Below are 15,636 nucleotides of genomic sequence, written 5' to 3'. Positions count from 1 at the left end.
TTGGGTTGTTTGCCCACCTATTGTTGTTGCTGGAGGGCCAAGGTGTGGGGAAGTGGGCAGGGTGGAGCTGCATCTCCGATGGGCTGTCTGAGGAGCCAGTCAAGCTCGCGGGCTCTGCCTGCTTGGCTAGGTGCCATGAGTGAGGCCTACTGAGAGACACACTGCGCCTGCAAATACAAACACACAAACACACACACACAGACACAGACTTATATAGGGTCATGTTTACAAACATAGTCACAGAGACCTAGAAAGGGTCATGTAAACACACACAGACACACATAGACTTATAAAGGGTCATGTAAACAAACACACACACACACACACACACACACACACACACACACACACACACACACACACAGACTTAGAAATGTTCATGTAAACAACAACAATCAAGTCAAAACAACACAAGCACAACTGAAAATAACATTTTAAAACAAACATAAATCGTCAGTGTTTCACACTATTTACTAGTAAAACATTTTCTGACAGTTAAGCAGAATGTCTTTTTTCCAACAGTTGAAAATGTCCTTCTTGAATGGCGTCACAGAAACAACGATCACAATCCAGACCGGGTTATTACACATAAAGCCTTTAAAGAGTTTAAAAATGATTTCTATGCCAGTGCATATAACAAGACACAGATAGTAGTGCATTCAGGACTTATACAGTGGAGTTTCAGCACACCCAGAAAAATATAACCAACTTACACTTCAACCACCAATTTATATCTTAATTAATTCATCTTTTTATTCATACTTTTCTTCATCTGTCTTTCTGCTTCCGTTAACGCCCAAATGTCCCTGCCTGGGGATCAATAAAGTGCTATCTTATCTGAACACTTTCTGACACACACATAGTTCACAGATCTACATTCCCCAGTATAGCAGATGGTTTCAACCCTTCCATGGTAAAGACTTTCTTCCCAGGAGATACAAATGGCTGATTACTCCATTTAAAACGGACCAACACATTCAGAAGAACATGAGGTGGCAATAACATCTTAACAAATACTCAGGTTTGCAAAGGATATACAGCAGGGAAAAGCTGAACATAACTAGGCTGACAATACATGGAAGTTAAAACCTTTTCTCTATGTAAATTCAACAACACAGTACATTATATTTTTAACCCATTTCAAAATGAAGTGCAACAAAACCATAGGACTCTTTTAGAAAGTTTAGAAACTTTGTTTAGTTAGTGTAGAATAGACTAGTGTTAGATAATTTTCCTTTGCCTTAATTAATAGTTTTTTCCTTTCTCTTTCACTGTATTTCTCCTTCTCAGGCTAATGGGATTGTTTCTCTTGCCTCAATAGAAAAGCCTCCATAAACCAAAAGCAGCTAAAACCTTTAGCAGCAGGATCCAACACCAAAAGGAACAGCACCTGGAGAGAAGTGATGGTATGAACTCCGCTTCAGAGCAAAATCCGTGTGCCAATTCCCAATTATGTTCAGTAGATCCAAATCTGTAGTGTATCTTCAAGAGGTGTGTGAATTCTGGATGATTAAATGTTAGGGTTAGGGTTCAGTCACATTCTCAGTCGGTTTTTAAGTCCAATCCCAGTATTTGACAGCACATGCTGTTAAAGGCTTGAACAGATATATATACAAAGAGAGCATTTGGTTACTTCAGCGAAGACTAACCGTCATCTCTCTAACATGAACCGGCAAATACACCTCCCAACGCCCCCCACCACCCCCGGTCTGCTTATTTCAGAGACCAAACACCAAGGTCTCTACTTCCCACCCTCTCCATATCTCTCCATCTCTCTCTCTCCCCCTCACTCTCACTCTCTCTCCCTCTCTCCGTCATAGCTCTCGGACTGTGTAATGCTATTAGGGAGACAGGAAGTGGTGTTCTGATGGAGAGGAAGCTGTTAGGATGAGATAAAGACACAAGCTGCTGCTAAAATAATACCCTGAGCTGGTTCTTATTATTGTTTGAACAAAGAGGAAAAAATGCATGGGGCACTTCCTGTCTCTCTCTTAAACACCCATCAGGGTTGGCCCGGGGTATGTGGATTAGGAAGTAAAGGACAGGCAAAGAAATAAGGATGAAAAGTGGGTTTCGTGGTCATCATCATCATCATATTTTCTTGCTTTTATATATACAGTGGGGAAAATAAGTATTTGAACCCCTACCGATTTCGCAAGTTTGGCCCCTTGCAAAGAAATGTGTGATCTAGAATTGTAATGGTAGGTGTATTTTTACAGTGAGAAACAGAATATCAACAAAAAAAAACTGAAAACTGCATTTTATAACATTTATGACTTTATTTGCATTTGATGCAGAAAATAAGTATTTGAACCCCCAAGCAAACAGCAAGAATTCTGGCTCCCAATGACCAGTTATGTGCCCAAGAAGCACACAGATTAGTCCTCATTAGGTCTAACAAGGTACACCTGATCTCAACTGGTGACGTTTATAAAAGAAACCTGTCCAAAGAATCATACTTCACACCTTCAACCTCACCACCATGGGCAAGAGCAAAGAGTTGTCTAAGGACGTCAGAGATAATATTGTAGACCTGCACAAGGCTGGAATGGGCTACAAAACAATCTGCAAGCAGCTTGGTAAGAAGCAGACAACTATTGGTGCGATTATTCGTAAATGGAAGCAACACCAAACAACTGTCAATCACTCTAGGTCTGGGGCTCCATGCAAGATATCCCCTTGAGCGGTATCGTTGATCATCGGAAAGGTGCAGAATAACCCCAGAACTACAAAGGGGGAGCTTGTGAATGATCTCAAGGCAGCTGGGACCACAGTCACCAAGAAAACCATTGGCAACACACTACGCCGTCATTTTTTGAAGTACTGCAGCTCTCGCAAGGTCCCCCTGCTCAAGGAAGCACATGTACAGGGCCATCTGAAGTTTGCCAATGCACACTTGAATGATTCTAAGTAGGATTGGGATGTGGTCAGATGAGACCAAAATCAAGCTTGTCTTTTAAAGATGCCACCAGGCTAAACAGACAACATTTTAAAAGCAAGAATGACTGCAAGTGACAGATAAGTCTCTGTCTCAAATGGTGGATATTAAACTATGAAACAACCAATGTAAGACCTCCTACATAAAACCAAGGATCCAATCTGACCAGCCTAAGTCTCCCCAAACCTGGGAGGAAAAGGTGGCTTGTTTAACACTTTTTTGTTTACTACACAATTCCATGTGTTCTTTCATAGTTTTGAAGTTAAATCTACAATGTACAAAATAATAAAAACCATTGCATGAGAAGGGGTGTCCAAACCTTTGACCAATATCGTATATGTGTAAATGTTTGGGCAAGATTTCACAAAAGCAGAAAGGAAAGGACATTAAAGTCACCTGTCAAGCTTTGACCAACATCATATCCTCCAATCACAGACACACACACACAACCATACACTCACACACATGTCTTAAGCTGCAATCAAGCAATCTGTTTGTTTTTGGTTGCCTGTTTCCCATAAACAGCCATAATCAATCAGCAGAGTAGCTCTGGTCCATCAGCCCCTCAGGCCAGCCAGACGACCCCGGCCTAATGCATGGTCCTCTATAGCACAATGCCTTGTTGTTGGAGATCACAATCACTTTTCCCCCTCAATGTCTCCCTCTCTTTTAACTGAACACAAGAAGTGGCCTTTAGCAAACAGCAATGACAGACACTAATGACACTACTCCAAACACAAGTAATAGGTTAGTGTTCTCAAGGTTTACTGTCCAGACAAAACTGCCTTACATCATTTATCAACCTGGAACTCAATGACCAATCAGAAAATGAATTAATGTCAGGATGGTTATCCATCAGTGGTCAGTCCTGTTAGTCAAAATATTTAACACTCATTAGCCTCCACCAGATCAGCAAACGTCCATCTCCAACTCTTATTCTATACCAACCCTGCCCAAATTGTAAAAAAAACCCACCAGGATTCATAACAAAGTTGAGCTTGCGCTTACAAACACATGTACAAATGTTATTGGTGTCATGTGTCTGGTAATGGGAAATGTTTGATTTGTACTCAGGAGCAGACCTTCATCCAGATGGGAGCGGGGGTAACAGCTCCAGAGGAAGAAAGGAGCCAAGAGAGCACATAGCTTTGGGGAGGAAGTGTCTTGGAATGTCAGGAATGTGCATTGTTTTCTTATGAGTGAGGGAGCTTTTGTTTTTCTCATTCCCTGGCACAGCAGGAGTAGGGTGGAGAGGTGAAAGGACAGCGAGGGGGTTGCTGTGGGAAGTTATAGGTTTATCTACAATGATCCACTTTTTCCCCTATAGCAAAGTGATATATAGGAAGCCTCTTTTGCACTCTGGACACCTGGTGGTCCAAACTATGAACCCAAACAGACTATGGGTGCATCCTCTGCCAGTGACTAGTACCAATTCTCATTAAGAATTATACATTTATATTCACATGTCTCTGAAAAAGCACCTTACCATATATAGAGGAACAGTATTTGAACTGTTTGTGCACACCCATGACATCACACCTATTAGCCATTGAGTTTGTGTCACTGCTCTTTCACCAAATGAGTCACAAGAACAACAAGCTGTTTTTTCGAAACCTCCTGGTCTTTGTGGGAATATAAGGGAGCACAACATTATTTAGTCTTTTTTACCAAACAATGTTTCGTCAAGAGGCCATTCTGCTTCCAGTTACAACTAAAATAAAGCAAAACGTACTGTGCCGGACAGGGCAGCAGCCCTTCCCTCCTTCACGTGGCTTTCCTGTGTATCGTCCAGCCCTTCCTCGAAAAATGAGTTCTGAATACAGTTGCACACAGAAACAAACAAAACACACACACACACACACACACACACACACACACACACACACACACACACACACACACAGACACAGACACAGACACACACTCTCCACGTGAACAAGGTCTTTGTCTTGCTGGACCCTCAGGCTTGCCAGCACATTGACTCTGGCATCCAGCAGCCAGGCCCACATGTGTGTGTGTGTCACAGAGGAAGTGTCACAGGGCAGAGCAGGAAGTGGGAAACAAGGGGCCCAGAATTCCAGAGTTCCCTCTACCCATTGTGCAGTGCTCCACTTCAGTGTCAACATTAAGCACTCAATCTCGCTCACAACTCATCATTTTCACAATGTCAAATAGAATAGAAATAAATACCACCGCAAAACCACAAATTCATTAAGGCATCGAACCAATGTGAAATGACATGGAAAACACACCTTCAATTCTTAGAATGACAGGAGACACAACATGATGATCTGAGAAATGTAGATGCATTACTGGCGTTATATTTACTTCATTAGAAAGGACCTTCCCGTTGTTTCACTAGAACCACCAGACATCTGTCTTGTTTCTGGTCAAAAGAACAGTCAAGGGGACCAACAGAAGATGTACCTCCAACATAACAAGTAATGATCCTGCCATAACTAAAGAATAAACACAACCCAATAATACCCTCTTTCTCTTACTTTCATCTCTTGATCTCTATCTTACAACTTTTGACACAAATTGATACACAAAGACATCACTAAAAATGCATTCCAGGAGTGAGGGGGGCAGCACTTCAAAAACAGGGACACAGAGAGGGCTGATACCACTAAGCAGTGTGAAGAGAGAGTGAAACATGGAGTTTCCTCTACTATCCTTCGCTATTTAAGTATACAATGCTTCCTTAAACCCAGAACAGCAGTTCAGTTCTGTGGCCACGGATTCCCTAATGTGTACTTCTGGAACAGTCTGGTAAGTATTCTAAAAAAGTGTTTGGCATTACCTCAGCGATGACATTCACACAGAAGAGGGTACAGTTTGCATGGAGTGGGCAGCAGGTGTGAGTGCAGGCTTTGAGCATTGCATTGGAATGGCACTGTGCCCGGTGTTAAGCTAAGCAAATACATACCCAATCACGCACCCAAGACCCTAGAAACAAGACTGCCAGTGAAGGCCTTAACTAACCCACACTTATAAAAACAAGAAGTTTATACCGAGCAGCCATATTCCATCATCCCTTCAGCTCAAAGCAGCCCATCCCAGTGGCTGCACCAGGGGAATAAGGAACACGGGAGAGTTTGGAGCTATGGCCTGATTTCATACAACTGGAGAGCCAGCCTCCTCAAAGCCTCGCTTCCACTTCCCAAAACTGGACCCCTAAACTGCATGTTCATTTTAGAGATTTACACCTGCAAGTGAAAAGCAACCTAACGCTAAATAGGTAAAGCTTAATTTTAATGGTCCATTGTGAGTCAATAAACTCTAACCCCAACCTAAAAATACTCAAGAAATCTAACAAGCTAAACCTAATCCTCAACTGTCACCTAACCCTCACTCAAATCCCATCCTTAAAATGATCATGTGCGAGGATCACTTGGAAGATAGCTCACTTCATTAAGGGACTTTTGTTGTTGTAGTAATTGACCGATCGCCAGGGCTCCGCCCCCTAGTTATTGTTGCTACGTCCGACACAATTCACGGAACTGCCGGCCTAAAAGCCATGGCAAGTACGGGTACGAGCACTGTTTAACCATGCTGCTCAGACCTCAAAGTTGTCGGACCTTCTTCTCTTAGTAGCGGTTGCTAAGGTATGATTGGACGAGTTTCGCGATCGGTCAATAGCTGTTGTTGTTGTTTTATTGTTGTCTAACATTCAAATTCAGTTCAGTTACTGTGTCTTTTTGTCTTAAGTTTCTGTGCCTTTTTTTTGGGGGGGGGGGGGGGGGGGGGGGGGGGGGAGACATTTACACACTCAATCCATGACAAACTGATAGGGGACTGGGAGACAACTCAATTATTCAATTGGTGATGTTAGATCACTGAATAAACCAGTCAGATGAACAGTAAATGAAGGAAGAATTTTATTATTACTGCTGAGCAATTGTCATGTGATTGTAGAAGATCTTTTTCTTAATGTAGGGAGATGGGCCTACAACCAAACACTCAACTGAAAAGTTGAACACTCTATTGCTTGTTACGATTAGATGCTGAGAGTTGAAGGAAGCATTTCCATGTTACAACTTAAGGAGTGTTTTTGGATGCAAATAGTTTTTATAGCATCCTCAAATTCATAGACTGATGTGTTTTCCCCACTAGTTGCTCTGTTGCTAATCCTATAAATGGTTCAGATGAATATATAGATGTTCTTTATTGTTAACAAGAGAAATTAAATTTGGTCAGGTCAGTACCACACCAAAATGAATAATAATGTACCACAACAGGGTATGATTTGTGAAATAATGAGAGGGGGATGTTTTTAAATCATTAAAATAAATCACAAACCACAATGGGTTATAAACAGTAGATTATGAAGCCTTCTAGGCTATTCCTTGCAGCTGTTAAAACATGCACTGGCTTAAACGGCTAACATAAAGGCCAGGTAAGCATTGCAAGCGCTAGACAGCTGTTTGTTTATGCGATTACGATGAGATTTTCTGCACCAGAGTTGGCTGAACAGAGTGATCAAAAGAGTGCTTTCTTTAAGCCCTCCGCATATTGTGAACCTGGTAGCTTGCTAGACTAGAATAAATCAAGCTTACCGATTTGGTTACAGCAGATGGCAGACATTCCAACCATTAACTTTGAACACTTGGTGCAAAATGATGTTACTGCTACAGCAATGGAGTGGATGTAACATACAATGGTTTCTGACTGTATGCAAGCGTGGATGAAGTGTACCTGCGGACAATGATCTTGAGTGTGCGGTAGGATCCTTTGATTAGGATGAGAGCCTCCTGACGCGACCCATAGAGCACAGAGCCATTGATGTTGATCAGCTCATCTCCCACTCTCAGCTTCTGACTGTGGGCCGCCTTCCCCTCATCCTCTATCTACAGAGAGAGCGAGAGAGAGAGAGAGAGAGAGAGAGAGAGAAAGAGAGAGAGAGAGAATATACGACCATTAGCTTCAACATCATACTTCACACACACAAAGAAATTACAAAATTGTCACAACTCTAAATTAAGCTGGAGCTCTGAAGAATCACACCGGTAACCATCATAGTCATTGAAATCAGAAACTGAGCATTTACTCAATACCCGCTCGTGCTCAGTCAATTTGAAAATACTTTTTTGCACAACATGAAGAATAATTGTGCCTGAGGAAGAAGGAAAATTCAAACGCTTTTGTTTGAAGCTGACCTTTGCTAAAACTGCAGGACATGACATGTGAAAGGATATACTAACTCCTGTGCCATTCCAACTGTAAGACTTAGCGCAACCTGTTGAAATGTACTTACTTTGTTTATAACAAACTAGTGAGTCAACAACTTTCTTAACAGTCAAACATCAAGCAAGTGCAACACAAGACAAAGCAAGACAGCAAATAAGTTACTGAATAGTCCAGCAGAAAGTAGCCCCCTACTTGGCAGCTCCAGAAACTCCATAGTGTTACTTTAAACAATAAAAGCACACAGACAAAATATTTCTGTACCACATTTGTAATGGATAATCAACTGTATGGAGCTGAACTGTTTCTTTGAATGTAAACATCTCTAAATAACAGATATTTTAAAAGAAAAGAAACAAAATCAACTGGTTTGACCAAGGTGCTGATGGCCACCATAGTTGTATATACGTTTCTTGTTTTGTATGTTCAATATATATCAGTGGCAGATTGACAGAACAGTTACAAGGAAACAATACAGTGGATGAGTTAGCTCTGTAAGGACTGATCTCAAAACACCACAATCAGTTGGTGGATACAAACATTTCAGAAATGGAAAAAAGGAATGGAACACTTCATGCAACTGTGTGTCATCTTTTAAGACAGTCAAGGTCTCAAGTCTCTGACATGGTTAAGAGTAGGAGTGGCAACTAGGCCAAATTCACGTTGAAGTCTTCCTGTATCAGGTCGTTGGTAATTTCTCGGTCTTACCACTAGACAGGCAAGACGTTATGAGAATAGTGACTATATGTATGGTCGCATCCAGGTATGCTTTATAAATGATCCCTACAATGTGTTTTAGGGTCATCCTGACAGGTACCTAGAGAGCGCTTTGTAATTGCAATCCTTAATTCATTCATACAGACATGCGCACATCCATATTTTGTTCTCCTCATGAAGCTGGCAGTTCTCTAAGGTACTGCTCACAAGAGGTTTAAGCACTTGGTAAAACCATCAATGCTTCCTGTTCAACAAAAAAAGTTTTCCAGTCAAATACAGATCAAATATCAACCATATCAACCCGAAGAAATCTCTCACACAGCCAACCTACAGAACGGAGGAGAACAGACAACACTTGGTTTACACCGAGTTAGTAGACTGTGGGCCACCTAGTTGGCTAGGGTGGGATAGCAAGGACTGCGAATTCGGACTATGTACGGACTCAGACGGCATGGCTTGACCCCAGAGAGCCATGAATGCTCTGAAGGACAAGCCGTGCTGAGAACTGAGAACAAAGTGGAGGACAGAGCATTATTTGTAAAAGCGCCAATACTGAGAATATACTTTTTTATTCCAAAACTTTGGATGCTCTCTAATAAATAAGCAACAGTGCAGCAGCACAGATGCTGAGATCGATGGCATTTTGCACTGCTGCAGGGAATTGTCTGCCCCTAGCTGTGTATGTGTGACTGAGTCTCCGTGGACAAGAGAGAGAAAAAGAGGATTTCAAATGGTCAGCCCTCAAGGCTGACATTACGTTTACCCCCCCAGTTCACTTTACCATGTTGGCTTGCCTCATAGAATTCCTTGTATAGCCGTTTTGTGGTTGCCGGTTTTAGTGTTGTAACTCAATACTGGACCGATTAATATTAGCTAATTGTCCCTAGTAAACATTTTGACTCAAAAAGATATAAAACTAGGGTTTCAAGCCAGGTTGAAAAATCCCAAAGTTTCTCTTTAAGGTAACAGCAACCCATTTTCGTACAGACACCATGTGCATCCTTGAAGAGCGTGAAAGTGTGTGTGTGTATGCGTTTGCACTTGCGTGTGCACTTGTGTGTGCACTTGTGTGTGTGTGTGTATGTGTTTTGTTCAGGTTTCTGGTTAAAATATGTCTGTTTAGCAATGGTACTCACATAGGATTTCACAATAAAAAACTTGGCCACACTAAAAACTAAATCAAAAGAGTGGGCCATCAAAGCAGCATAAGAGACAGGAAGCAGCTTGGTAGCGCCAGGAGAGGCAGGATCATAAGCGCCTTCTCGGCCAGTCGAGTGCCTCCCAGAAGTTTGACTAGTGGAATGCATGTAATGGAAACATAATTCACACTTTATGATTCAACTGCTGCAGGAGAGAGGACCCCCTCTTCACTGTGTGTGTGTGTGTGTTTCCATTAATATTTGAATCTGTAACTCTTGTTCTGTGTTAAGATTCAAATAAAAGTACTCAAATGTGTGACTACATTGAGAAATTCTTTACCTTTCTGTCATTCTCTATGGCTCTACACACAAATTCACACTACAAACTACTCTGAAATGATTCTGCTTAACATTAACCTAATCCTAATCTGTTGTCTTGGAAATTAACTATTAACACATACGCAGTGTAATAAATAATGTAGATATGAAGTTTTATTGTATTTAAAATCCAAGTAAAACTATGGCTTATTGGTATAGAACTGTTAAATAATCGTTATAGGATCTGTGACTAATCGTGCTGAACTGTAGCAGTCACAAATTCTTTCCTCATACAAGTCACGTCTTTATAACAAATGAACACTAAAAAAGCAGGCAAGAGGTACTTGTCCTTCCAGTCACATTAACTATGGTGGTATATTTTTTGAATGCTGACTTATTGGTTGTAACATTACATATGAACAGACAAAGGTATATTTGCATCAGTGAGAGAGGCCTCAAACAGCAGCCAATTTACACATTATAGAATAATAACACCTTGTAGGTGAAATAAAATAATAGCAATGATGAAAATCCATTTCATCTCACAGACAAAACATTACATTCTTTGGTCAAACATGCCTAATATATGTTCAAAAGCCTCCTAACCTCATCTTCTGTTCAAAAGGACATTTTTACCACAGAATCTTTGAAAGAGAGAAAACAAACAATAACAGACACTTATCCACTTTATCAAAGTTTCTCCAGTTGCATATATTTTTAAGCTGCCTGAAATACCATTCCATCCTAAATAACCGTGCCGTTCCACCTCAGCATAGAGCCCCCCCACACACACACGATCACCCTCCACCGACACACGATCACCCTCCCTACACAAAACACTTTCTACATCCCAGCAGAACTCTGTGCTCGTAGATGCCATGATAACACATCTCTCCATCTCCAGATTTCCTCCCTCTATCACCACTTCCTTTCCTCTTCTCTAAAGCCCATTTCTCTACCACTATTTTCCTGATAAAAATAACTGCAGTTCTGAGCACCATGCCCACACCACACCTCTGTTCTAGGGGAAGGCTGTCAGCCTATAGACTCCGGAGCTGGAGCTGGCTCACCTCCCAAAACCCTGGTGACTGGGTGACACAAAGGGCCTTTGTCAGAGTAGCCTAGAGTCCTCTCCCTCACTCTCTTTCTGTCCTCACCCTCTCCTTTACATCAGCATCTCTGACTCTGCACAGGCACAAGGTCTTGAGGCATTACCCCGGAGACATGAAATTATAATTTGACACTCCAAGCATTCTTCAGAGGCTTAAGAAAGGAAGAGCATTTGACATGCTGAATGTACAGAGTGGGGCATGCAGTGTGTTCCTTTGAAACAGGAGTGGCACCGTGTTCAAATACATGACCAGATGTCCAGGTTAGAGAGAGGATGCACAAATCAAGGGCAACCCGCATCAGAGGATGAAGACCATGAAGTCGAAACATTAGACAGAGCCAAGATCTGAACAGTTACAGACAGTGACCAGGTGATGGGGCTTTATGTGTACTTGTTACATATACTTCAATCTACTAGACATGTCACTTCAGAACAACTCAATTACACTTTAAACCTACAATATCATAAGTAATAGTAGTAGATAATAATATTCAATCTGATATCTGATATTTTGGATAATAAAGCTATGTAAACAAAACTTTAAAGCAGCACAACGGAACAACGGTCCTTACACTGTCAAACATCAAGCAAGTGCAACATAAGACAAAGCAAGACGGCAAATAAGCTACTTACTAGATCGGCAGAAAGTAAACAAGTCAGGTCGGCGGGCTGCGGCAGGCAAAACTACAGAACGCAGTTATATGCATATGGACCCTGCTATCGCAATGGCACGGACGCGATTCTCCATATAAAAAGTCATTGTAGCGCCCCAATTTTTTTTAAGCTGTTATTTGAAGGTTAAACTGCTTATCCTAACCCTAATCCTGAAGTATAATTGTTGCATATTGGGGCTTTAACGACACTTTAAATCGAAGTGTTATGGATGAGTTTTGTTAAAGCGTTTAGTTGCATTCACCAGTGAACCCAGTAGACCCAGGCATGTCGGTCTACTATGAGATGGGGTGGGGTGTGCTGTGTGGCTGGAGGAGGCTGTAGGAGGCCATTCTCCAGCAGACATCAGCCTAGACTCAGCGAGGGAAGAATGAGTTCACTGTATGCAATGGCTGGTGTGTGTGTCCTGCGTCTGGCTGGGTAGCATGAGGTCACCGTCACATGCTCTATAAATAACAGGGTGTTTCCCACTCCTCTGGTCTCACCCATCGCCACGTATTGTGTCCAAAAGAAGAACTACCTACTGCTAGTGGATGTGCAGCTGCCCTGTCACATTTGGCCAATCAATTCGCCAGAGGGTACAAAAATGCAGGTAGTTTCAGGGCTTTTGTTTTTGTCCGGGGAAATTTCAGTGCAAGGATATTAGCTGATAATGGAACGATTTTAAAACGTTTATTTTTTTCTTTCTTGCCTGCGGTCAGAGGCACTTACTGGGTAATCAGTGATGTAAACAAAGACATCTGATGTTTAACAAGACATTATGGTGTTATATTCAACATCCCACCATGTCAGCTGCTAACCCTATATTAAAGCTATTTCTAGAGGGGCAAAGTCAACGAAAGCCTAAAAGCAGTACTATGAAATTCCCTTCAAAGAAATTACTCTTAATCATTGCCATTATTATTATACATGTGTCAATGTAAACCGTTTACATCGCGTCTGCACCGATAGAAACTCGCGAACGTGTTACAATTGCCTCATGTATAAGGGGTCTAGATATGAACTGTTCGTTTTTCCGCCGATCGTCTGAGCCTTTCGAGAGAGGTGGTTTACCAAGATCGTTCGGGTCAGAAAACGACGTGTCAAATCAGGCCGATGTGTCATGGGGGAGGCGGTGCGTGACTGGGGGGAGATGACCCAAAAAACTAAATAACCCAGGCAGTTTCATCTTCGAGACGTTAAGGCTTCTTCCAATACTGACAGCTGACTCATAGTTTGCAGGTTTGCGGCGCTTTAAGGAGACGCGACATTTGAGGGATCGTCACTTAATTTAAACCTTTTTTGCTTCCGTTAGTGTGTGTGTGTGTGTGTTAGAGACAGAGAGGACTCAGTAAAACATCGCAAAACACCGTGTCTCGTAAGCCTTAAGCTATCAATCACCCCCACAATGAAATATGCCATTACAGTCACGACAAACTTCTTGGCATTGTGGTGCGCCCAAAACGCAAGCTATAAACGTAGCCATCCTAATGTAACCAAAATATACCTCTGCTGATATGCCTAACCTTCGTTCTATTTAGAATTTGTCTTAGCACTATGCAGGAATAAAATAGCATCTACAGTGTCAGGATTCAGGCGAGAGCGCCTGGCTTCTATTACGCGCCCTGCTGCACTGAATTAGCGCTCACTCGCAGCACTTGTTGCTGGAACGCATAGAATTCGTTTTGCAAGGTGCTGTAGTCGTGGGAATGACTGGCCTTGTTTCTCCCAAAAGGAAAGTAGATTTTCCTCTGCTGATCCCGCGTCTATATGGAAGTTTGTAGAGAGATTGCGGGGGAGTAAAATGCTCCGCTGCCGAAGTAGATTACATGTTTTTAACTTCGGGGTTAATTCCCTTTCCTTCACGTCTGCTGTTGGCTAGTACAGACAGCCGGAAAGGTTAATAAACGGAATGAAATAGCTACACATTACACACGCTATGTTTTAATAAAACCCACGTTACTCACATACTGGTTAACACTGTTTGTTACAGCACATAAATGTTTGTCGCTACATCCAAACTGCGTCACCGTTGTCCCTCCCTGTATCTGCTCCAGCCGCACCATTTTACTTGCAATGTGAATCATTTAATTTAAATATGCTTATTGGCATTTGTTGCACCTTAATCATTTTCTACAAACATGATATGCTATGGTGTTGTAGACTGAGACTCTATTCACTACTGCACAAAAACTAGACACGTTTGCAAAACTAGACGTTTGCAATGAATGAAGTAGGTTAAACAACTTTCCCCAATATCTCCGTAAGGGAGATGGGTTATGTGTTCAAATTTCCTGGGATCAAAGAAGACGTTAGTATTCATTGTGCAAACTAAAAATCACGTCTCAGGATGGCTGCGCATGCAAGTTATTTCGGGTGTCTCAACTGTAACTAATACCACTGTCATATAATTATGAGTTCAGTAAAAGACGGAGCAAACACAGTTTTCTACCGTTGTTGAAACACATCCAGCGTAGACTCGTTTTCTTTCCATCTGAGAGTGGTTATTCAAAGAAAATATTAAGAACTATATGCTGATAGAAAGAAGGGAACTTTAAGCCACTACACTGCCTGTGCACGATGCGGATCCACGTTGATGTTGTTAGTAAACAAACCAGGTGGGAGCACATCTCCGTGGTCTTTGTGCATGCCCGAGGCAATGTAAACGGTTCACATTTTGCACATGTAAACACGTAACGACAAGAGCCGTTTCCCTTGAAAAATTTCACACCTACACGCGAATACGATACGATAAACTGATCTGATCACATTGGCACATGTATTAGGGCCTATTGATTCTATCACCAAGTGAATCATTAACAGGGAATGGGAGACTCACAGCATGTGGCCTGTCTGTGTGCAGAGAGGTGGAAAAAAACAGATGGAAGAAAACAAACAAACAAAAAACGACAGTGGGAGTATTTCAAGTTTGATTGCTATCGTTTGTTTGTATACTGTGTGTATAGCGTGTTCAGCTGTTGGTGTGTGGGTGGTGACTGGAGTACATGTTTGCTTTGGAGTATATTCTCAAGCTGGTGATGGACAACCCAAATGTCTGTTCACCACCCATTAAAGCAGCATCTCTCCGAATGACACACACATTTTAATTTACATTTAGTCATTTAGCAGACGCAGTGACGTACAGGGGAGAGAACAGTCAAGCTAAGAGCAATAAAAACCTGGTGTAACAATAAAATACCAGGTTGGGGGCTGGGCGTGGGGCTAACAACCCCACCCCATAAAACAATATTTGTTACAGATACGCAAACAAGAGTAAACCAAGATGTCCCGCCCCCGAGAGAAGATGGACCTTCGTCAGAAGGATTTATGACGCAGGGTGGTAAAAGCCAGAAGCACCTGGAAGCCACTCTGCCGAATATCATCCTTTCAACCGGTGTTACAACCACCATCAGTACATGGAACGTAAGGACCATTTTCGAAACTAGAAAGACCGCACAAGTTGCCACCGAGAAGAAGAAGTACAACCTTGCCATACTCCGAATTAGTGAATCAAGATGGACGGGTTCTGGACAGAAGAGGCTTGCCACAGGTGAGCTGCTGATGTACTAAGACAA

General features: G+C 42.0%; 1 protein-coding gene across 5 annotated transcripts in view; it reads right to left on the bottom strand.

Moving 5' to 3' along the window:
* Positions 1 to 15,636, bottom strand: part of shroom4 (shroom family member 4) — a gene marked incomplete at its 5' end in the record, with an annotated part of 37,329 nt that overhangs the window by 11,253 nt on the left and 10,440 nt on the right. For 3 of the 5 annotated variants that reach the window (XM_080838838.1, XM_080838842.1, XM_080838841.1), the window contains 2 exons: positions 18 to 167; positions 7,637 to 7,788. In XM_080838838.1, coding sequence (XP_080694964.1) covers positions 18 to 167; positions 7,637 to 7,788 — 302 coding nt within the window. Of the gene's footprint in view, positions 1 to 17; positions 168 to 1,390; positions 1,678 to 7,636; positions 7,789 to 12,043; positions 12,125 to 15,636 lie in introns of those variants that run through there. The other 2 variants (XM_080838839.1, XM_080838840.1) reach the window with 2 other exon arrangements.

This window comes from Sprattus sprattus (assembly GCF_963457725.1).
Source record: "Sprattus sprattus genome assembly, chromosome: 5".
In the NCBI taxonomy this organism is placed as follows: Eukaryota; Metazoa; Chordata; class Actinopteri; order Clupeiformes; family Clupeidae; genus Sprattus; species Sprattus sprattus.
This window is presented reverse-complemented; position numbering and strand designations above follow the sequence as displayed.